Raw genomic sequence first — 25,181 nt, forward strand, 5'->3', positions numbered from 1 at the left:
CCTTTCACTGTCTTGTTTTTTTATTCTTTAAATAAAATTTTTAAAAAGAACATTTATAAGTAAACCGATGCAGCTTGAGACCATACTCATAAGTGCAATGACCGTGCACTTGCAAGGCAGGTGCTTATGCCGCTGAGCTAACTCCCCTGCACTGGAGTTTATTATGTGTGGTAGTATAAACAAAATTTTTATGGACAAGGAGATAATATAGTAACCTTTGTTTGTTTCCTGTTAGTTGGTTCTGAGTATCCTATAACACTTTCATTCCCTTGAATGGTTTTACACCGTCTTATGTTTGATACTATAGTGTATGACAGTACACTCAAATATTTCAAGAAAAGAGACATTGTGGTAGCTACTGTTATGTCAGGTTGTCTTGTGGTGAAACACTACGTTGTGTTCTGTTCTGACCTATTTTGTTATGTTCTCTTTTATCTTAATCTGTTTTTTAAAATAAAAAAAAAAGCACCAGACTCTCTGTTTCCTCTCCCAGCCCCTCTAATGTGCCCCTCGCCCACTCCCCTCTCTGGCTCAGCAGCTCCTGGCCTGCCCTCTTTCCCACTGTCCTGCCCTCCTGTACCCTCATATAAACAGAATCACACAGGGCACACACGATTGGTCTGGTTTCCTCCCCTAGCGGGATGATTTGAGTTTCATCCACATCGGTGCAGAGGCATCAGCAGCTGATACTTTCTGTTGCTCAGCTGTGTTCCACGGCGTGGGTGCCCCTCAGGTAATTTACCTGCTCTCCACTGAAGGACATTTGTGTTGGCAAGTGTGGCTTTTACTTGTTGAATGATATTGTACCCTACAGACAGCCCAAGGCTTAGCAAGCACAGCTAAGCAGTTCCAGTCAGTGTGTAAATGTTACTGGACATTTGGATTGCCCCTATTATAAGTAGCCTCTCAGTAAATCTCTTTCTATGTAAATATTTACGTATCTGATATATGTATATTACAGGGTACATAGATCTCAAGTATCTATAAGCCTGCATCCTGCACTCATGGAGATTTAGAAAAATTCTGAAAATAAAAATACTGTTCTACTAGAATTTTCTAAATATTGTTTTATAAGATTATGCAACCATCAGGGATCATGAAACTTGGTGCCATTATTAAAATAAAGGAATCAAAAATTGCTTTATTTTCAAGGCAGCAGATTCAACCTGCTAAAAAGGATGGGATTAGTCTTGTTACTGGAGTCCTGAGCATGAACCTCACTGAAAAATGACCACATTTCCTCAGGAAGAAACATCTTCAGAGAAGAGGACCAAGTGGCAGGACCTGATGCAGAATGAGAGAAGACTCAGGGCAGGCAGGCGTGGCCACAGCTGTTCAAACAGCAGAGAGGAGCTTCTCCTCACTCTGGAAAACCCCAGGCCACAGCCACTGACAGAAGCAGGACCAGGGCGGTGCTCTGTTCAGGAACTTGAAACGTGGCTCCCCCTCCAATCAGTGCTGCTGACCTGAAAATTAACAGTGAAACAAAAGACATCAGTCCTGCCTGCCATGAGACCCCTGCTTTCCACAGTACACATGCACCCCTTCCAGAAAATGTTAACTAGGGCAGACAGTTATAAAGGGAAAACTAGGTCTCTCAGGATCTGCATTCCTCCTTCCCAGAGAGAATCACCACTGGTAATTTGGGTTGTCCTTCCAGGAAGCAGACAGACAGACACAGCCAGCCAGCCTATCTCTGTCTCTCTGTCTTGTTGTGTCTGTCTCTGTCTCTGTCTCTCTTTCCTCTCTCTCTCTCTCTCTCTCTCTCTCTCTCTCTCTCCCCCCCCCCCCGTCTCTCTGTCTCTCTGTCTCTCTCTCTGTCTCTCTGTCTCTCTGTCTCTCTGTCTGTCTCCCCCCCCCCTCCCTTTCTTTCTCAGCACGGGGAATCTGCAGTTTGCTTCCTTCACCTAGCCCACTTCTTGGATGGTCAAAAGTCAATGCTGTTCATACCAAAGTCAATCCTGTTCATAGCAGCTGACCTCTGGATTTTTGAAAACAGAAATTATGAATTCTGTAAAATCAATTAAAACATGAATTTTAGAAATCCTGAAACTACCTAGTGTTGGATGGAAAATAAATCTGATGGCACCAGAAGAGTGGCCTTAAGAAATTTCCTATTTGAACATTGCTGGCCCCCTTGCCGGCAGAAAGAACCTTGCCTTCCAATTTGTGTTAGGGCTCCCCCTTCTGGAAATTTTCTATAATTACACTTCTGGTTCAGTTTCTCACAGTCCAGATTCACTAGTTCTGCTTTCAAATGATTAGTGTACGGATAACTTGCCAGGCTTGGGGGTACTGCCCACAATCCCAGCACTCAGGATACTGAGGCAGGAAGATTGTGATGAGCCCGAGGCCAGCATGAATTACACAGAGAGAGCGTCTAAAAAGAAAATAGAAGAGAAACGAACACAAAGAAATACAGTAACCATGAGAGTGCCCTGTGATCTCTTTTCTTCCCTCTGAGAAGTAACGACTGTTAGTGGCTTGGAGTTCGCGTTCTCAGACCTGCTTCTATCATGTACGCCCACTACCACCGACAGATGGAAATGCACAGCTTAGGTTTCCTTTGCTTCCCACGTCCCTGTTCATGCTCTGTGTTTCGCTTCGTCAAATTTTATCTTCATAAGCTTTGCTTGCTGACATGGGTTATACTTGAGGCAGTTTGATGCACCATTTGTAGTTATTCTGGTTTTAATAATTAATTCTTAATATTAAATTTATAAATTCAGACACACCTTTATGTTTAAGTTGTGAATTGTGTCATTCTATTGATGAACCTTCTGCACTCTGACAAGCTTTTCCCACTCGCAGGGACTGAACTCCCAGGTCTTTCCCAGTATACATCACCAGCGTTTCTTAAAATGCACTGTCTTGAGACAAGGTCTTGCTAAATTGCCCACGCTGCACTTGAACTTGTGACCCCTGCCTCAGTTCACCAGAGTATGGGTGTGACAGGGCATCACTGTGCCTGACCCTGACAGCTTTTCATGGTATTTCTCATTTAATTTCCTTGGATATTTATAGCAAAAGTTATTTAAGGTTAAAATATGCAAATTTAAGCTTGATAATATTACATTAATTTTCCACAAATATTTTAGCTGTCTTTAAATAGGCAAAGCTTCCAGGGCTTTTGATGCATGCCGATAATCCCAGAATTTAGAAAGCAGACCAGGAGGATGGTCTGTGAGTTGAGGCCACCCTGGGCTACAAGTGAGTTCAAGGCCAGTCTGTGCAGCACAGTGAGACCTTGCCTCAAAAGATAATGTAAGTAAATAAATAAGCAAAGCCTGCTCAAATATTTGATTCTAGTAAACCTAGCAACTGTGTAAGATTTCATCTTAGTTGTTTTTAATACTCCAAAAATGGCTAAAAGCTATAGTTAAATTATCTGACAAATTTCAACTAAGCCTCCCAGATCTCAAATCAGCTAATACTTGCATGTTCATTCAGATTGTGGGCTGATCCAACCACTATTCTCATATGCTAAATTCTCTAAAGTCTTGCAAATAAATAAATTCAACACCAAAACGCAAGATTGTGCCTACCCTTACCCCACAATTATTAATAATACAGATTGAATTAATGTCAACAGCTGCTTTGATTCTAAACTTTTGCAGACTAAAAATCCTTTGCTCCACTGTGTCTAATTAAATGCAGATAAATGATCCTGCTACTGTAGCGGAGGCGTTTAGGACCACAGGCTTCCAGCCGAGATGAGAGAGCTGACACTTGCCCTGCCCTCTCCCCAGTGACTACTTCAGGAGGAGCAGGGGGCCTGTGTTTTCATATCCTCACAGCCTTGTCAACAGGATTTGGAGCCAATATTACATCAGATAAGCGAGTAAAAATTTTTTAAAACATAGATTATTCTATATTTTCATAGAACCATTGTCTTTGACAGCTACAACATGTTCTGCTTCATGAGTGGATGTTTTTGTGGATTCCTTCACTTGTCACCAGGTATTTAGGCCCAGCCCGGGTCTCCAGTTTATTGTTGAACATCTTTGAGCATGTAAGTTTTATTTATTTCTCCATCATTCCTTTAGGATACCAGAAGTACCCCCAAAGGCTGATACAGTTCAAAGGTTCTGAATACATTCCTAATTCTGATCATCTATTGTCAAATGGTTTTCCCAAAACATATTACCACTTGATAATCCCATCACATATTCAATGATATCATGACAGCTTTATTTATTTATTTATTTATTTATTTATTTATTTATTGCTTTGTTTAGAAACTAAGGTGGAGGGGCTGGGGATTCAGCTCAGCAGCATAAGGGCCTGCCTTGCAAGCGTGTGGTCGTGAGTTCAATCTCCGGTACCAGTAAAAAAAAAAAAGAAACTGAGGTGGAAACTATACCTTACTGGATCTAAAAAGTGAATAAGTAGTTTTGTGTACTTGCTGCTCATGGTTTTGCTTTTGTAAGTTATCTATTAATTTTTATTACCATAAACAATATGAAATGAAAGTGGAGGATACTTGCCAAAGAGTAAAAAACAGTATTTATTCCTCTCATTTAAGGAAATGGCCAAACTGTCAAAAAATAGATCTTCCAACAATCAGTGAAATAAACACTGAAGCAAGAGGAAGAGAAGGGGCAGAGACCCTCCAGGCCTTTACACGCCTTGCTGTGTGTGTCCACGCGGCCTTGGGGGCAGCCAGTGTAGCAAGGGGCACAGGGACTTCAGCTGCCGTTGCTTCCGGTTCTGGTCCCATGTTAGTGAACCTATGGCACACATGCCACATCACAAGGCCACCTCATCCCAGCATCGCCCCAGCTGCCGAGCATCGGATATCAGCGCATGCAGGAAGTAGAGGCACTTTGCTACTTTCTGGTAGATACGTGGTTTGGAGTTGCAGTTTGGACCCTCGGTCTCTGAAGTGTTCACCATCACTGCTATACCCATTCTGGGTGAACTTAAGGATTCCTTAATCTCTCCAAACCTCAGTGTCACTGAGGACCAAGAAGGTGATCCAATGAGGGGAGATGGAAACCACAGAGCACCAGCTGAAAGCCTCACCCAGCTGTACCACCCTCGTCCCCCCCAAGACCAGAGACAAGGCCCCTGGGCTGCATCTCTCTCAGTCAGGAATTCCCCATGGAAGCAGTGGCTGCACATGAGCTGTGCCCAGACAGGCTGAGTGACACCATATGGACCTAAGTGACACCACGGCCAGAGACCACCCACACACCCTGGCCTCGTGAGGCTCCTGGGGCACTGGGAATCTGTCCCCTTGAGTCCCTGAGACAATGTTTACTGTCCTCTTCTCCACCTGAGGAATAGCATAAAATCACAGTGCACTTCACCAGCAGCTATGCATGAAGGAATCTTAGGAAGGACAAGAGGTCTGAGTCAAAACGTTTACTTACGAACTCATGGCACAGTCGGGGTGAGCGCTGTGGTCCACACACATCAAGAGCTTCACTGGGCTACAGAAAGAAAAAAAGGGAGTTTTGTGTTGATTTGACTTGATTTGATTTGATTTGATTTGATTTGATTTGATTTTTGAGACAGACACTCACTCTGTGGTTCAGGCTGCACTTACTATTACATAAACCACGCTGGCCTCAAACTAGTGGTTAACCTCATGCCTCAGCCCCTTGAGTGCTGAAATTACAGGCACGTATTGGCAGCATTAAAGCAATTAAAAAACACATCTAACATTTATGGTGGACCTGAAAGATCTTGGTGATACAAAGTTTGGCTCCTTGAAGAACATATAAAATATTCTTTTTTAAAAGCTGAATGTGGTGGTCCTTGCCTGTAATCTCAGCACTTGAGAGGCTGAGGCAGGAAGATTGCCATAAGTTCAACACCAGCCTGGGTTATATAGAGACACTGTCACACACACACACACACACACACACACACACACACACACAGAAAAAATCAAAATAATAAACCTAGCTACTATTTATTGAGCATTTACTATAATGTGTGCCAAGAAATTTATAGTGATTTGTGGTGTTGGGGGTGGAATCCAGAGCCTTGTGCATGCTAGGGAAGCCATCTCCTACTGACCTGCACTTCCAGCTTGGTAGTAAGAAACTTGATCAAGGATTTCACACAGATCATATCATTCAATCCTACAACCAAATGCAACTGGTTCTATTTTTACCTCCAATTTCCAGTACTGAGAGCTGAACACAGTGACTTGCCCAAGTTCTCACAGTAGAGAACTGGAGAGCCAGGCTTTATCCTTGTAGGTGACTCAAAGCCAGAGGGCCTGTCCTCTCCTGCACAAATGTATTATAACAGAAAATGCCCCCTGAGGGATGTAAGATGATGTTGGTTTCCTCACAATGTAAACCACCAAAATTCTTCAGTTTCTGTTTTTATGTAGCCCAAGTAACCGGCAGTTTAATTTGGTTTCTCTTACCTCTGACTCTGAAACAGCAGATCACCAAGATGCATGACTGGTCACAGGATGTACATGGTAAGAACCAGTGCCCAATGACAAGCCACCCTGTTTCTGTACTTCTGCTTTGCAACCTCACAAAACCCTCCCTTCCCACACCTTGAGGGCCTGACTTCTTTAGGAACAATGCCAGTCAGGACCACCAGCATAAATAAACCTGATTCTTGCCTCCAAACCTCAGTATCACTCACTTCTTGGTCAGAACTTTGCTGTTACATTTGGTTCTGTGACCAGTAAGGCTGACTGTGCTGGCCATTTGGGTCCCTGACCATATCCCCCACAGAATGAGTGAGGACTCTCCAGCCCATCAAGGAGAAAGGTGTGCCTCCAAAATATTTTTAGTCTCCCAAGGAGACCAGAGAGGACAACCTGTTTGCCATCTGTGGCTTACTAGATCAAAGGGAGAGGCGGACACAGAATCCTGTCCTGCCTTTGGCTAAGGTGAGACCCTGGGGCCACTCCCAAGTCAGGCCTATACCACTGGATGGAGTGACTCAGAACCTCTCACCAGAATAAAGATTCCTCAGACTAAGGATTTCCCTTATTGTTTTAACCTCTGAATGAATGCTGAGTGTGTGTCTGAATGTCATGGATGGGGTATACCATACATCATTCCATTTCTGCAGCTCCACAGCAATGTAACCTGGGACCATGGAGTCTGAATGGGTCTTGACCTGAAGTTTTGGGGATGAATCTAAGAGACATAATGGAGACCCTAGTGATGAGTTTCTCCTTAGTCCAGATGGTCCTAAATTGCCAAAAGACATGCATCCAGGTGGGCACCTGAATGGCCTCTCTCTGAGGGGCATCCGCCCTTTGTCTGTTGCAACTCTGCTCAAGGGCACATCACATATGTGTAGGGAGTCAGCACAGGATCTAATTAGTCAAAGCTTATAATTCTGGAATGTATGCTAAAAATATTTTTTGAGGGCTGCTGAATGAAACCAAATCAATTCCCTGAACCTGAACAAAGACCCATTCTTCCTGAGGATTCTTCCTTGGCAGATGTATCACCCCTTATTGCCCACTGCAGCTGCGGCCAGAACCTCCAGTTTCACTGGGTAGTCCTCCTCCTCTTCCTCCTCCTGCTCCTGATGCCTCTACCTCCAGCCTATTGAACCAGTTTCAGCCAATGGTGCTTCTGCTGCCAGCCCTGGACCAGTTCTTCTGATACTATGGTAGTGTGCCTCTCTATTCCCAACTCTGAAGAATCCAGTCAGTCATTTCCTGTGTTCAGCCACCAAGGCCCCCCTGGAGCCTTCTATTTTAATGTTACCCTTACATGCCTATTCTGTCAGATGGCATCATATAACACCCAGTTGGGATCATTATGAGCAACTCCAATTCTGTTCAACACAGAAATGTTTCCAAATTTTGTGGAGAGAAAAACTGGTTAAAGGGAGAGATAAACTGTCAGGCCTGGAGAATGGGTTGCCAAGGCTTTCCCAAAGGGGCCTTGCCAAAATAACACGCCAGCAAAAAGAAACAAAGCAATCCAGTCAAGTGCTCCTCAAAGGCATCAAAGAGGGGCACAAGCAGCCCATCAATATGTCAAAAGTTACTACTGTTATCCTGAAGCTTGATAAAAGGTCTTTTTAATGAGAGACTCTGCCAAGCTTACAGGGTCTACACGCCTTTTGACCATAAGGCCCCAGAAAATTTACAGATGGGAAATGCAGTCTTCATGCACAAAAAGTAGCTGTATCTACAAGAAAATCTGGTCTGAAAGACAACCTTACCCTCTGTCCAAACACCAATATGCAAGATGTAAGGGCTATAAACACATTTTAAAATGCTCATACAGACTAAAAGATAAAAACTCTCAAAAGCTTCAACCTTGATCAAATAACAGCCTTTTCATCAATCTGACTGGTTCCATCTAGGCCAGACTGGGCTCCCTTCTTCACCTGGATCACTGGGAGCCCACAGTCCATGTCCATATTGAGGCACCAACATATGATTTTTCTGAAATAGAACACTTTGTAGTTAGCTAACCTATTGTCCTTCTGTCAGAAAAAGGCTACCATTACCAGCGCAACTAGGACTCTTCATCACTTTTACCAGGCATAAACTTGCAGCCTAAGAGGACACCTCATTAAACATCGGTTCCTGTATATGTCAGAATGCCCCAACACTTCTGAAAAGAGACTTTTTCTCCAAGGTAGGAGCAACACTCTACTTCACACCAAGCCTACTCAGCCTCCCTTTTCTTTTGTAACCCTGCATTTTCAAAATTTGTCCCAACTCTGACTGTCTTAGTTACTTCTTACTCGTTGCTGAGACAAAATACCTGAAGCCCAAGTTGGGAAAGGAAAGGTTTATTTCTTACAGTTTTTGGAGGTATCAGTCCACACTCAGTTGGCTCCAAGGCAGGCGGGTATGGCTAGGCTGCAGTTCATGGCAGCTGTAAAACAGCAAGCAGGAACTAGTAAAGAGCAAGACACACCTTCTTCCTGCCATTACATCACATTCTGGCTCCACCCCTATATGAGTGGAGCACTGACACCATCAATCCAAGCACTAGACAATGAACCATCGCAAATGCACAATGCAAACTCATGAGGCCTGGGGGCCACAGACATAAACCATGACACTGACTGTTCTCTGAGAAGAAGAAGGATGTCTTCTCAGCCTCAGACAAATAATCACAAACCTGAAATTCTGAAAACTCTCCTCCCAGAGGTATGAGCCAAAGACTCACTGCTGGACCTAATCATCAACCATGCTCCTGTAGTGATTTAATTCAACCCTGCCACAACCCCCACTGCTGTCAGACAATATCCCACATCATAGGGAGCACAAACAGACATCAGACACTAAAGCAGTTCAGGATCCACTATTGGGATCCTGATAAACTGTCACCTTGGAATGTTCCTCTGCTCCTGATGAAGAAACCCAGTGTGAATTAGCAGCCAGTGCAAGATTTTCATGCCATCAACAATGCAACCATCACCTTTCACACTGTAGTTCCCAACCCATACACCATTCTTGAACTGATACTTCAAGATGTCACCTGGTTTACATGTGTACATTTAAAAGATGCCTTCTCGTACTTGTGGGTTGCTCCCATAAGCCAACTGCTCTTTGCCTTTGAATGAAGGTCCCTGAGATAGGAGAAGGCCAACTCCCTTGGATTAAATTGCCACACAGGTTTTGAGAACTCACCTACTACTTTAGGGGTGACTCTCACAAGTTCCTATCATCTTCTCTCTGGGAGAGTCTGTTTCTCTGCCCCTTCCAGTTCAAGACTATCTTTCCTTGAATTTGATCCATAAACCACCTGCTTCTGATTGTGAAACATCATCCTGGGGGAATCTCCATCTGCATCAAACAGTATCCCATGCCACAAAAGACTCAATTAAGAATTAAAAAATATATCCAGAAGCTTCAGAACTACTAGATTTCACTCTTTTGCCTGTAAAGAAACCCAACATGGAATATCATTCAGTTTAGGACCACTGAGCTGTCAGTGTCACCACAGCTGCCCTCTATCCTGCAGCCTAAAACTCTTATACTCTCCTCAGTCTTCTGCCATCTACAGCCTTCTGATACTCCTGCTTGGATCTAAGGATGCCTCTGAAGCTTTTGATTGGCTTCTGTCAGCCAACCCCTCTTCACCTTTAATTGGAAAAGCCCAGTTCAGAACTCAAGTCAACGGATCTGCACTTATGCAAAAACTCTCACCTGATACCTGTGGCAATAAAATCACTCAATCCTGCTATGTACCTACTCACCAGGCTGGGCCCTCCAGACCATGACTGCCTGGCAATAACTGAAGAGCTTTTCTCAGCCAACCAGATGTAAAGAAGAACTCCCTGAGAGAGGCTGAGTACATGCAGTTTATTATTCTGTGATCACTTGGGACAAAGTTCTTATGGCCAAAACCTTCTCTCAGGGATGGGCTTCACAGTGAACTAAACTATGAGACCTCATACAAGCACTCAATTCATCTGAAAATGGAAAGATGGACTGCTTCCTGCTGTTGTCTGGAAACTCACTGTTAAAGGAGCACCCTGGCATGAAAATATCATACAAGTAAGCCTAGAACTTCTAATGGACATCCTGCCTGACACTGTGATGGTAATCAAAACTCAATTTCCTGTTTATACAAAATAAAAAGATGACTAACCAAAACAACAGAGAGCCACAAATGGACTCATACCCTGTTTTCCCACAAAGGTGGCCTACGCCTGGGTTCAAAGTCACCACAATCTAACTCATAAATGAAAAGTAGACGTGAGAGAGCTCCTGGGTTCCTACTATTGCATCTCATGCCTGATCAGAATCTATTCCTCTGTCTAGCAACTATTCTAAATCTGTGCTCAAAATAAACCAATCCAGAAGACTAAGTCCCCTCTCCAAGGATCCAACAAACTGAAATGTCTCTCTTTGAAGATATACAAATAGACACTACTGAATGAAAGCTTTATGAGGTGACTGATATCTATTGGTGCTTATATATACCTACTCAGGCTGGCCCAAGAAATTCCCTATGGAAACCAAAAGTTTATAGGGCCCTGCTGCAAGAAACCATTCATAGATATGGCCTCTGCTTGACCTTTGGCAAACACAATGGGCCTACATTTGTGGAAACTCAGACTAGCAGAACTATTAAAGATTAAATGAAAACTACCTACAGCACACAGGCAACAAACTCTATAAAAGCTGAGGAAATAAACAGAACTTTAAAGTAAATTCATACCAAATATCACCAGGAAACACACATCCCATGGGTTGACTTACTCTCCAGGGTGTTATTCAGCATGAAAAGTTCAACCAAATGCACTAGATACACACCCTTAGAAATCTTATATGGAAGACCACCACCTATTATCTTCCATGGAGACTCCTGCTGATTAAGTAACATAATCCTACAGGGACAGCCTGTGCAATTAGAAAAGACCTTGAAGGCTCCATAAATATTTAACTAAAAGAACCTGCAGACACCTCTACACACACATATAACAAAGACAACATGATATGGATCAAAAATTGAAAAAAGGAATTTCTATAACCTACATGGAAGAGACCATACATGGTCATACTAACTACCTCTGCAGCTCTTAAAATTTGAGAAATTCAGCCTTAGATCCAATATTCCAGAGGTAAAAGGGCCCAGCCAGACAACTGCTGGAGAATCTATCCAGACTAGACAGCTCCTCTGGAGCTCACTCTGAACAAACAATGCACTCAAAGCCCTACTCTGGTAACTCCAGAGGCTGACCAATCTATGCATGACTGAACCTCAAGGACACTGTTCATGGGAATGTTCCATAGGTGAATGTGTGACTTTCCCTTGATTTTTGCAGCTTTTCAAATTTCTTACCCCAATCCTTGCTTCCACTTCAGCTTATAAATATACCTGATATTATATTGTCAAACTTGGATTTTGTTTCCCATTCTTCTGCTGGCTGTGACCTTTGCCTTAGCTCTGCAGATAGTTACCCCAAGAGAATAGCAGCAATTCAATACAGTCCTCCTTATTCTACAGTTAGCTGAGCAAACTGACCAAGATGTGACAAGTTTCCAAGGTGCACTGGACATACTCCAGGGTCAGATTAACTCTTGCCAAAATAATGTTACAGAACTGACAGGCCCTTGATTTATAGATGGTCACTTGAGAGAGACTAGAAAAGAGCATAGGAAAGACAAGCCACATACTCCTGGTGAGAAACTTTCCAATGTTGAGAATCTTGGTTAGGACCCATCCTAGGATCACTGACAGCCATAAAGCTACTACTCCTAGTTGAGCCTTATGCACTTAATTAGCTTACTTGGTTTATCTCAATTCATATAAACTCTATCAAATTCCAAAAGGCAAAGATTTGCAGGGGTACTGAAGAGGGGGAAATAAAATAGAAAATGCTCCCCTCCCAGGATATAGGATGATGCTGGTACCCTGATGCTATAAACTGGCAGTATGCTTCTGTTTTTGTTTTTCTGTTGCCCAAGTAACCTCCAGTTTAACTCAGGTTGTGTTACTTCTATCTCAGAGAAACAGCTGATCACTGTGATGCAGGGCTGTCCCTATGATACACATTGTAAGAACCAGTTCCCTACTGACAAGCCACCCTTCTTCTGTCCAAGAAATAGGAAGGGCCACACATGATGCCTGAGTGTAAGGATACAAAGGGCTTGCTCATAACACCCTCAAGAAATGCCTGCCTGATAAACATAAGGTCCTGAGTTCAATTCCCAGTACAAAAAAGGAAAAAGAAATGGAGCTATTATGAACTTACTGGTTTATGGTCTCGTTGCATCTGTCTGTATTCTACCAAACTCACACTTTATGCCTGTTATAGAAGAGGACCCCACAGGGATCCAGAGACTCAAGAAACACATTTCTGTTCCTTGGTTACTCTACAGTAAGCAAAGGGAGGAGAAAACAATTTGGACAAACAATAAAGTGTTCTGTCTTGAACTGTCATTAAAATTGACTCTGAAGTGGGCTGGGCCCAGGACGAAGCTCTGGCTTCGTGGAAATGGAACCAGAATCTCCTCCTTGCCAACTCTTCTGGAGGCAACAAGGAGGCTTGAGCTCATGGGCTCTGCAACTGCTGCCCAGCAAAATGACTTCAAACTCCATCATCACCCTGCCCCTGAGTGCACCCTGGTCACGTGCAGGGTCACCTACTGGTGGTCATTAACACAGCGGTACTGGAACCCCATGGCCTTCAATCTCTCCTCCAGGATCTTCACGCTGCCCTCACCACAGGACTCCCTAAAAGAGAAAAACAAGTTATCAGCAGTGAATAAACAAAAGGAGGAGAAGAGGACAAGGGAGAAGAAGAGGCTGACTCCAAGCTGAACGTTTCTGTAGAACACCTCTTAGAGGCAACCTGGGAAAGTCTCTGGTCCAAAAAGTACAGTTTCCAGTGAATGCGCAGCGTCTGAGAGGGGGCGCTCTGAAGACACAACACCAGGGGTGAGGCTGAGCTGCTGGAGTCCAGGGAACATTACCCAGAACCTACAATGAATCCTGTGTAAGGGTAAGAAACTGCTCACAGATCAAAAGTAATTAGAATAAGGGAAAGGAGGGAAGAAGGAAAAGAAAAGGAAAAGACATAAATTTTTGCTTATATATGATAGCTAAACTGACTATGCTACGCATTGTATTCGTTATTAGAAAAGAACAGTTAATACTCCTCTGTTTAGATCAATTTTACATGCCTATATCTGTTAATCTAAGCAACATTCCTAAAGGTAACATTCCCCACCCAGAAACATGGGCCGGTGGTGTAGCCCAGGGGCTGCATGAATAAGGCTGTGACCTACAGTGAATTAACAACCTGCAGTGAATTAAAAACCAGTACACCTTCTGGGTACTGGAAAATAGAGGAAAAGCAGCACTTACTCCAAATCTCCCATCCCACATCCCTAGAGAGAGCTGCTGCCAACACTCACATGCACCGTAGCACACACTTATCCACGCTTTTACTATCCTGATTTTTGTTATCCATAGTTAACTCTGGCCCAAAAATTATTAAGGGGGAAATTCCCAGAATAAATGATTCATGGGTTTGAGATTGCCCAGCATTCTGAGTAGCAGGATGAAACCTCTCCCTCACTGTCCTCTTCCACAGGACATGGATCATCCCCTGGTCTATCATTGAACCCACCACTGTCCATGATTCCTGTTTCTTAGTCACTTAATGGCCACTTTGATGACCAGATGGACTGTTAGAGATAGCAGTCCTTGAGTGTCAATAATCTTCTTGCGGTCAATAATGGTCACGAAGCACAACACTAGCAATTTCATTCATTTTGGTGTTTTGTTTTGTTTTGTTTTGTTGTTTGGTAACTGGAATCAAACTCAGGATATTGTGCTGGCCAAGCAGCTGCTGGACCACTGAGCTACATCCCTGGCGCTGTGATTTCATTTCAGTTACTTTTTTCTCATAAGAGTAGCTAACATCTATTTAGCAATAATTCCTACCACAACACTATTTTATTGACTATGAGCTCCTGTTATTCCTAAAATCTGAGCAGCCCAACACCCCTACCTTTTTGGCTCATGACCTGCAACTCTGTTTAACCTGTGGATTAAACTTCCAAGCGGGTATTCTGACCTGTTGCGTAAATTCTCCCTCAGCAGACATGATGAACTGCGATAATGAAAAATTGCAATTTCTTACTGGTCACTGCAGGTAATGTCAAAGATCAAACTTTCTCTAATAGACACATTTTTAAAAAATAGGAAAGCCTAACTTCTATTCCAAGAACAGTTTCTCCCAAAAAGTAAGAACACCACCGTGGATTTCTCACACATAAGTATTATTTGTCTTCAGGAAGGGGAAATGCTAATCTTAGTAGAACTTGAGTAATATGCAGTTTTCACATTCACTGCAGTCCATTGTCCAAGAGCTAAAGGAAAATAACACCCATGATATGGTGAGTCACAGAGGAGGCAGGGAACAGATATGCTGGCTTCTCTAGGGACACATATGTAATGGCACATATGCTCCTGGGTTTGGGCAATTCTCTCCTCCATGTAGCATCATCAGTGCTCTGAAGACCACGGCCTCAGCTTGCAGCCAGAGCCCCACTTCGGCTCCTTCAGGCCATGGTCTCATTGAACATTTCTGAACCAAATAGATTTAACTTATCTGGTCTTTCATTTGTGCCTGAAATGCCCTTTATGGGAGAGACACATGAGTTCAGCTTGCACTTATACATAAACTCAAGAAGTTTTGCAGAAAGATACAAATCTTAAAACTTTCTTCCCCAGGTTATCTGAGACCCAGTGGTGTGGTTGATTATTCAGTGAGAATAAAACCTTCATCATGGAGTCTTTGAGCGGATTCTAAAGAGCCTGATAAGGGTTTTTGGGTTTCAAATGACCAAAAAGAGGAACTGGCTTTGAACCTCACATATGCACAAGGAACTTGCCTATCCAAAGCTGCCCAAGTCACTCAGAAACAAACCCTGCACTCCCTGGCAGGATAAAGGAGGTTTTTCCTCTGGGATCAAAACTGCCTAGTGGCACTCCCAGAATGCTAGGCCTGTGGCCCTCATTATCAACCCCACCAGAAATAGAAGATTGGCGTTTTCCCCAAACTGAAAGTGGAAAGTGGACATAACTATACCATATCCAAGAAAAACATGATCATCCTTATGGATGGCACCAAGACTTACACATTAGGTCCCTCAATATCATGCATGACCCAGATTTCAATTTGTGTGACTTTATCCTTCTGCAGGTATGGAATTTCAAAATCTGCAAAAAAACTGAGAGACAAAGGGAGTCATTTTTGTTTTTGCCCTTTGCAGTGCATCCCCAGGCCCCAGCCTGGAAAAACATTGCTAACAGTTCTAAGCAGTGGAAAACCTATGCCACCCGTTCCCTCTCTGTCACCATGGGAATCAAATCACCCCAGCAGTCAAGCATTAGATTTTCAGGCTTCATTTCAGAGCTGAGACTCTGTGACCAGGGAGTGGGCGTGGGGTCGCAGTACTGGCTCTCGGTCTCCAAAAGTTGGTCATCACTGTTCTATAGCAAGATGATTCTTTCTCTTTTCATTTTTAGTTGATTTGCCAGCTGCTTTTCAAAAGGGATTGTTTCCTAACTTTTTTTTCAAGGTACATTTAATTAATATCAGAAGCGTTAGCATGAAAGGCCCAAATCCAATGAAGGAATCCATCCCCATTATCACCAAAGACGATGCTGTTAACAGGTGTCAGTGGGATGGACTGGGGGCCTCCGAAAATAATGCAGCGGTCTCCTCACTGCGGCCCTCACACAACCCAGCTGTGAAATGAACATCCACCCTGCTTCAACAGGTAAGCCTGAAATGTGACAGCATTCCTTCCCCCCTGTGTCATCCCTAGTTCAGATTGCCTCGCTTCTGCAACCATTCGAAGCACAAACCATTGATTAAACCACATTGATTCAGGCACCATTAAGTATCACAGTGCTCTGAGCTAACTGGTTAAATACACCTGCTACAATACCAATATCTGTCACTTCTGTCATGACTAATAAAGGTGCTTACTTGCAAATAAACCCATTGAAGGCGAAATTCCCCTCATTTGAGATACAACCCAGAAACACAACAGTGCTCACGAGGTCCACAGTCTCAGTGGCGAAGCTGATACACGGTGTCCCTAAGTCACTGCGCTCAGTTAATAACAATTGCATACCCCATCTTGACACTGAACTGGGATTTCACGTGCTCAGTTCATGATTGGAAATATTTAGGTTTCAGTCTTCTAAACTGTCTGAAGACACAACAGGACACAGAATCAAGACTTCTGTTCTTCCCTTTATTTTCTTCAAACAGAAACATTCCTCCAGTGTCTACATGTTTCAGAAGGGGAAATTTTCAAAGTTGGCCTGTTCTTCAGAATCATCCGAAGACTCAGGCCTCTGAGGCAAGGGGAGGGGAAAAGAAAAGAGCAGAAACACAGGCTCGTCTGGTAAGGTTACAGGAGCCACTACACGCTGGACAGTACGTGAGTGTATGTATTCTTTCCTCAGAAAGCTGTGTCCCTCCCCAGGTTTCTCCAAGCGCAACTGTCAAAGTCCTGACCAGGGAATATGACTGATTTACCAGTCAGGCAGAAGCTTCCACATTCCTTTCCAGCTTGTTCTGGTTGGTCTTTTGCCTGTTCCAAGTCACCTTTCATGTTTAGGGAACACGTGTTGGCCCTGGGGTTGGCCACTGTGGATTCCAGTGGGGCAGCACTGGCTGCCGGACTCCCTTGAGGTACTAGGCCGCACCGTGCACACCTGTCCCGTGGTGGTGGTCATTTCTGTTTCCCGGCGTCAGACTCTAGCTGTTGGTGCTTTAGCTTTTCCTCACCCTGCCTTGAGCCAGTCACACCATGTAAGATCTGCGTCCTTGGCTCCAAAGCATGAGCAAGGCTTTCTGTTGCATCCATCCTAGGTCCACTGCGCTCTGCCATAACTGTGAGCTCTGTTTCACTCCGTGGAAACTCTCTGGGACCTTTCTGGGAAGAGGTTCTTCGGTGGTCACTTTGAATCTGAGGAGTCACCTCCAGGGTGTGACTAGGCCCCTGGGGACATAGGTGCAGGAGGCTGGGTGACAGATGGGGACCTGAGGCATAAAGGTGCAGCTGAAGTCCTCCAGCGGCCTCAGCCCAGGGCTGGCGTCTGGTAGGGCCCCTTAATTTTTATTTTCAGGTTTCTTTTTCACACATTTATCAGCTACTAATGGTTTAGCTGTATAGACAAGGTGCAATCACCAGGTCCTTCAAGTAAACCTGAATTTACAAAGGCAAGCATTACACTGGGGACTAGGCTAGTTCTCTTTAGCTTCCACTCAGAGCAATTAAATAAATACTTTTTCACCCTCCACTGTATTCACTGGTGCTGAAGTGCTTACCCTTTGATAGGATAGGCTCCTTTTGACTCTGAACCATTCAACATGACATAGATCACCCCAGAACTATCTCTGGAATACTGCAAGAAGAAAGAATCAGAGTCATGTTTTAGCAAGGTAAAAGATGCCTCTTTTTCTGTTAAGAAATGACCTCTTTTTTAGTGACAGTTTTCAACATGGGAAAATATTCAAATGGTTAAGGAGAGAGGAAACTGATGTTTTTTGCAAAGTCAAATGATTTTTTTCTTGTCTTTTTGAGACAGGGTCTTGTTACACAGTTCAGGCCGGCCTCGAGGTCACAGCCCAGGCTGGTCTTGAATTTGCAATGATCCTCCTGCCTCAGCCTCTTGAATGCTGAGATTATAGGCATGTATTACCACACCCAGTAACCCAATTGTTTTCAAATGTTAAAAATTCATTTACTCAGTAATTCATGTCTCAGATTCTAATTAAAAGATACTGTGAACTACACAACATGGTATCACTAGAGTGAACTAGGTCAAGCTGCCACAGCAAAAGCCTCAAACTCTCAATGACTTTAAACAGAGCCTTCAGCATGCACTGCCTGTTTACCACATGCTCACTGGGGTCTTGCTCAATGAGTTTTCCTCAGGGGCCAAGCTGGGGAAGTTTCCACATCTGTAAAGTCATCATCATCAGCAAAGAACGTGATGAATCACTGACCAGTTCTGAACAGTTTCCACCCAGGAGTCACAGTGCCTGCCTCTCAGATATCACTGGTGGTGTAAGTTGCATGTAATTAGCAAGCCATGGGCGCAGCCGAATGCTTGGTAAAGAGCACTAAGAGTCACCTCAAGCACTGTGCACCAAGATGTGTATTGCAGCATTGTAATTAATACCAAAATATAATAACCAATTTAAAACAACCACAGGGTACTTACATGTCTGAAATAGTAATCATCCATTAGCAAAATTCTATGCAGTATCTGCAGCAGCACAGAAGCGTTTGCCTTCCAAGCAAAATGCAAGACCAGATGGGCAGAGTACAGGCTCTACTAGGTTAAAAATAGCAGCACGGGGATGTAGCTACTTAGTACAGCACTTGCTAGCATGGGCAAAGCCTCAGGTTTGACCCCTAGCATCATAAAATAAGCAAATAAATAAGCAAAATTCTAGAAACTCCCAAGAAAGTGAGTGCTGAAGAAATCACCAGTTTGGAATACTAATGGAGCATATAATTTCCCTCCTAAAATTTTATACCAGAATAAAGGCCAGATGAGAGTGCTCTAGGATCACTGGGCTATACAGTGCTGGGTTTGCTCTATAGAAAAGTGATGCCCAATATTAGCTGCACCAAAACAATGGTGCCATCCACGTCTCATTGTTTCCAGATAGTACAAACAAAATTAAATCCTCAGTGCAGAGGTCTGAGGAGAATGCTAAAAGGCTTGTGGTAAGGGGGCGGCAGGAGCGTGCATGAGTGTCACTTATATTTTCCGTAATTTGTCATTCTCTGGCATGAAAAGTCATTGTATTTTCTTTACTATGTCATGAAGAACACTTTTAAAATAACTTAACAGTAGCTAGGTAGGGCAACGCACATCTGTAATCACTCTGTAGCTGAAGCAGGAACATTGCCACGAGTTGGAGGCCAGACTGGGCTACATACAGAGTTCAACGCCAGCCTGAACTACACAGCAAGACTCTGTATCCAAAAAAATTCAATTTTTGGACTTAAGCAGTAGAGCTATTACCTACCATGAATATCTTGTGTTGGTTCTCAAACCATACACACAAAAAATACTAATAACTTAATATAAAATGAATACTTACCTGCTAAGGTCCAAGCCCTCCACCCACTGCAGACATATCTTTTTCATGCCTACACTCCCCAGCATATTCTAAGGCCTCACAAACTCAAACTCTGTGGGTCCTGTTCTTAGTTCCCATTGTAGCAGCGGGGGAAGTGTAAGGAGGCAACATGACATCCGGCACAGCGCCTAAGGAGAACTGTGGCTTCTTCACACATAGCATTGCTATGTCCCCTGGGTTTATATCATGATCCCACCATCAGGAGATGACACAGCCATGGGCCCCCAGCCCTGTGGGAGAGGCTCTGGCACCTGCCACGGTGCCTGGCAGGAACCCACACTCCGGCGACACCCAAGAAAGTGGGGCTGCCAGGAGAGCACAGCCCACAGCACAATGCCTCCTGACTCGAGGGGACCCTGTGCTTAGCTCCCACCTCCAGCCACAGTCTAGGGTTTAGCCAAGTCCTTTACCCTGACTAGCGATTGACCCAGGGTGCACCCCAGATCACCAAAGAAGATGGCACCAAAGGGATACGATACTCCTGACGGGGTGGGGAGGGAGCACGCTGGAGCCCACCAAGTGTCCATCTGCCTCCTGGTCAGCACACTGGATGCTTCGTCCTCAGCAGCCAAGCACTGAGCTAAGGATCCAGCTCTCTTTATTTCCAATCTTTACTTAGTCATGGCATTTTACAGCCCTTGAGAACTGTCACTCTGGTGACATTTCCTACGAAACAGATCTATCTTAAAGGGCCTATTTCTCAGTCTTTAGCCTGGCCATCGCCTCCTTCCGTCTCCTCTTCCACTAACTTAAGTTCATGAACATTCCTGACCCATATGTCTAGATACTACATATTCTGGGGTCTTTCCTGAGGCAAGGATTACCCAATTTTACATAGCAACTAAAAAATCACATGAATTTAATAGTAATAAACAACCACGACATAACAGAAATAATGACTATATAATGTCCTTATCTCTAGGTAACATTTACTGGATGCTTTTTCTGTGTCAGACACTGCACTAACCTTTACTTTGTTAGCTAGGCGCGGTGGTACATGTGTGCTACTCCAGTACACAGTGGGTTTGAGGCTGGAGGATTGCTGGACTGAGTTTACTCACAGGAATGTAGCAAGTTCAAAGCCAGTCTGGAGATATCAGGAGACCCTGTTCCCCACCCAAAAGAAAAGAAAAAGATGAAAAGGAGTGTGTGCGTGTGTGTGTGTGTGTGTGTGTGTGTGTGTGTATTCTTTTCTTGAATTCTCCCAACTTTATGGAGCAGCGAGAATGGATTAGGATGCTGCAGAAGTGAAAAGTGAGACTCAGAGGAGTTAAGCAGTGGCCTGGGATCCCGGCTCTGAGCCCTGCTCCGTCTTCACAGGTCGCATGGTGCTCAGCCACTGCAGCTTACCTGCATGGATGCCCTTTTCCAGTAGGAATCCACAGCATTATTTTCACAGTCTTCTGACGTAGGGCAGGATTGGTAATCAAGTCCTACAAATAAAGTAGACAAACATATTTCTTGTCAAAGATTGCACAGCAAAGAATGAATCTTTAACATTAGCTGGATCCAGGTTAGCCTGCATCCTGCACAATGTGTACGGATCATTAACCCTTCCCCAGCCTCAGGCTCCCACAGTGGAAACTGAGAGCAGGAAGGCAGATCAGTGCCAGCAGAGACTCAGCCTCTGGAGGCTGCTACCTTACTCTGCTGCTGTTTAAAACCTCATTTCTCTATATGCTAAAGTGGGGACTTTTTTCTAGCTAATGTTTCCTTCTTATTGGCACAGGTTAGCGGTACATAATTAAGTTACTTATGAAGAGAAATTGCATGTACCTAACACATCTTCATTCTTTTTTCTTTTCATCCCTTTCTCCTATCCTCCCACCCATCCTACCATCTCTTGGTGCCCTTCCATGAGACTTCCTTGGTCTATTGCAAGAATTAAGTGAGTTAATATGCATAAGGTGCCTAGACTAGTACCTAACAAAAGATAAGTGGTCTCTACCTACTAACCGTGTTGGATTAATATCAGAGAGTTTGGGAGGAAACCAATGAGATAAACACATATGAAAATTCCCAGTACAAATGGCAAATGCATGGTTGTAAGGGCTCTTGCTTTTTCATGGGATGTGCAGGAGTCTTACCAGAGGCATTTTCCTGGCGACACCAGCTTAAAAAATCTCCAAGCCGACCATACAGAACATCACACAGCGGCATAAAGCGCCGCGCATTCTCTGAATAGCTGGTAACGAGGAGATGGTTATTTTCCCAGAACAGGGACTGAGGGGAAAGAAAATGAAATATCAAGGTAAAATCAAGCCAGACTACTTAGGCACAGTATCATCAAGACAAGTCAGGCTGCCCTTTGCTCATTCAATGCTGGCTTGCTGCAGAACGACACACTTTCTCTTTTGTTATCTTTCTGTACCACTAGAAGACCACTACTGTCTCTCCTCCCTTTATTCCAAGGGTACCATGTAAAGGTTAATTAACTCTTTTCCCAGTAGCGCAAAATCCTTTAGTCCATGTGGTAAAATCTTTGACTTAAAAAAAGATGAAAGAGCTCAGAGTTGCAGTGCACATATCTAATTCTGGTTACACTGGAGGCTGAGGCAGGAACATGAGAAGTTCAAGGCCAAGAAGGAAAAAAAATCATGGGACTTGGGTTAGAGTCTTGGAATCCTGGTTCTGTTGTACACTACATGTGTGTTCTTGAGCAAGACATGGCATGAAATTCTCCGACTCTTGGTTTCCACATTTGGAAATTGGAGAGCATGTGCCTTTTTTCCTCACCTACAGCTATAATTAAGATGCTATGCAACCTCAGAGAGCATTTCCTGGAATGTAAAGTCCCTCAAAAAATGTTGTTTTTCTAGTCCACCATTAACAATGTCTTCATAAACTGTACACATGAAAGCATTCCCTGCCCACTGGATCACCTGACACCTAGTCATTGGATCTACCTAGTCATTGGGCTCCATGCAGACTGGACAGTCTTCAAGGAGAAGCTGGTTTTCACTGTTACATCCTTTCCCCTTAGCACAATCCCTGGCACACAGAAACAGCCAGGAAGTATTTACTGAGCTAATCAGTAAGCCTACAAAATCTCCCAGAGAGGAAAGCAAACATGATGCTTCCCGAACCTTTTACCAAAAGGGAGGCACTGAGGTTCAAAATATAAATGAATCCCTCAAAACCACGTTTATGATCTATTTCACTCTACGCTCCACGGCTCCAATTATTTGCCTTGATACCTAACACACAATGGAAAAATCAGGTTAAGACTGATTGTGTTAGAGAAATAAAAATGGTATCTGTCTTCAGAGCCAAGGTATGATTCTAAGCAAGCATTTTACGTAGATCTCCTCATTTATTTTTATTTATTAAACCTGAGAGCCCAGATAGACTAGAGACCTGTGGTTTTCTTAGAGAAACTAGGACTGAATAAACACAATAGCGAGGACCACTTGCAGAAGCAATGTCTCCTGAAAGAACGACACCAAGGGTTTTGTGAATCATTAGAGCTTGGGCTCCAGGGCCAGTTAGGATAGAGGTCATTCAGAACTGGCCAGATGTGGAGCCCGGTGTGAGAGTTCTGGCTAGATCCCGAAGTCTTTGTGGAGATTTCTGTACTGACTTGCTGACTCAGGAAAGCACTTTTGGTCCACAGGTGGCCAGCAGACCCAGAATCTCTGCTAGAAACAAAACTGCCTCGGCACCAGCAAGTATAGTACCATGCCATATCCCAGTGTATCACCTGGTGTTTCTTCAGCTCTGCAGGCTGCTGGGGGCAGCTGACCCCACTCCTTGCCTGTGCACCCTCTGTCAGATAAAGAAAGAGGGCAGTGATTTATCTGAGATGGCTGTGATTACCTTGTCTCTGGGAATGGAGTGCCGAGACAGGTTAATGAAAAGGTCATAGTCCGAGGGGAGCACAGAACAGGGATCTTTGTCCAGCACCACTTTAAAGGCTTCCCAGATGGCTGTGCAGTTCCTGTCCCTGTGTAGAAGTACAGGTCAAAAATAAAACAAAAGACATCACCATATGCTGTGAAATATTTCCATTTCTTTAAAGGTTCTGCAAGCGATTCTGTCACATGCTGACTGCAGGACCACTCACATGAAAAAGCCAACACACGGTTCAAGCAGCAGATGGAGAAACCAGGCACTGGCAGTGTCTCTCAGAGGCACTGCATGGATTTCTCCAAGTTAGGGATATAGTTTTGCCCCAAGGTCACAGTGGGAAAGGTTACAGACTAGAAGGTGATGATGTTAATAAGCCACACAGCCTCAAGGAATCTTTTTCAGTCCCTTTTCATTGCTGAGGATGGAACTCAGGGCTGCACACATCCTCACATCCCCAGCTCTTGTTCTTTATTAAGGCACAAAAGCGGGGCCAGGCTTATTATCCAGGTCCATCTGGGCTCAGGGCTGGGCGGGACCAGAACAAAAGACAGCAAAACCCAAAGCCAGCACCAGCAATCTGGGCCAGGCTTTGCCTCCCAATGTAGGGAAAGCAGGCCCTGCCCTGACAGAGCCTCCAGCTCCGCTTTTAAGAGCACTTCCCGAAACTGTGGTCCTGTTTCCTTTCTACACTGGGTGGAGCAATATTGATGTTCCTTATTCTAGCCTCTTTTTTTATTTGTCTGAAATGAGTCACAATAAAAACAACTGGCACCTGAAAAGGATATTATGAAAATGGAAAAAGAGAAAGGGTTCCCAAGAAGAAAGAAAAATCAGTAAGCAGCACGGCGCTGGTTAGAAAGAGGAACACTTGAGAGTTGTTCCAACGATGGGATCTGAAATTCCTGAAGCGCCTGGACTGGAGATTCTGGCTGCAGACTGAATACTGGGGTCTGAGGTCCAGCTTAGGGGGTCATTCACACTCGTCTCTCCAGCTGTGGCTTCTAGACTGACATTTTCCAACTATATACTCACATACTGACATCTCACCTCTGGACCACACAGTGCACCTCACCTGGAGACCCCGAGACACACACACACACACACACACACACACACACACACACACACACACTCATACACACACTCACAGAGCCTCGATTGCAGCTCCTCTGCTCACCTAACCCGCCCTCCTTTAGCCCCTGTCTCCCTCTCCACCCCTGCCGCTCCTCACCCCAGCTGTGGGCTCAGCAGCGTGATGTACTCGGCGCAGCGGCCCAGGAAGATGCTCCGCAGCTGCGGGCTGGTACCCTCCCCGCTCCACCGGGCGCCCGCCGCCAGCTCCAGAGACAGCAGCGACAGCAGCGCGAGCAGCCGCAGCCCTGCGGCCGCGCATTCCCACGCCACCGCCATGGAGCAGACTTCGGTACTTGCGGACGCCGCCCACTTCCTCCGTGGCGCGGGCGGTTCCCGGCGCTGGCCCTGGGCCGCCAGCTCTGCCTCCTCCGCTGCATGGCAGGCCCAAGACAGCTGGGAGCATCATCGCCCCAGCAGGACCATGGCTTTTGCATGGTGTCCTCCAGGGTGACACCAAAAAGACTCCAAGTGGCTGGATAGGTGACAGAATTTTATTCTTCCAAAGAAACATGTTTTTCTGGCTCCAAACTGTAACAACTTTTCTTAAGAGCCAATCACAAGTAGCTCTTGTTTTCGGCACACCATAATTCCCAAAACTA

General features: G+C 44.4%; 1 protein-coding gene across 3 annotated transcripts; it reads right to left on the reverse strand.

Annotated features, from left to right (window-relative positions):
• Positions 1 to 1,112: 1,112 nt before the first annotated feature.
• On the reverse strand, positions 1,113 to 24,887 carry Bst1 (bone marrow stromal cell antigen 1). 3 transcript variants are annotated; one of them, XR_010040851.1, is made up of 10 exons: positions 24,680 to 24,885; positions 23,416 to 23,542; positions 21,687 to 21,822; positions 20,950 to 21,032; positions 17,770 to 17,846; positions 15,560 to 15,652; positions 13,059 to 13,145; positions 8,754 to 8,828; positions 5,376 to 5,435; positions 1,344 to 1,466 (listed from the first exon to the last, which is right to left on the reverse strand). XR_010040851.1 is itself a non-coding variant. In XM_013147310.3 (9 exons), exons 1-9 carry the CDS (start codon positions 24,856 to 24,858, stop codon positions 1,361 to 1,363), a joined length of 948 nt encoding a protein of 315 aa, XP_013002764.1. In that variant the 5' UTR covers positions 24,859 to 24,882; the 3' UTR covers positions 1,113 to 1,360. The 3 variants fall into 3 exon arrangements, 2 of the variants coding, with proteins under 2 accessions (XP_013002764.1, XP_013002763.1); XM_013147310.3 differs by lacking the exon at positions 8,754 to 8,828 and having other exon boundaries at positions 1,113 to 1,466; positions 24,680 to 24,882; XM_013147309.3 differs by lacking the exons at positions 1,344 to 1,466; positions 8,754 to 8,828 and adding an exon at positions 4,490 to 4,730 and having other exon boundaries at positions 24,680 to 24,887.
• Positions 24,888 to 25,181: the final 294 nt, after the last annotated feature.

This window comes from Cavia porcellus, unplaced genomic scaffold (genome assembly GCF_034190915.1).
Source record: "Cavia porcellus strain 051 isolate PalLab524CR breed Dunkin Hartley unplaced genomic scaffold, mCavPor4.1 scaffold_18, whole genome shotgun sequence".
Classification (NCBI taxonomy): Eukaryota; Metazoa; Chordata; class Mammalia; order Rodentia; family Caviidae; genus Cavia; species Cavia porcellus.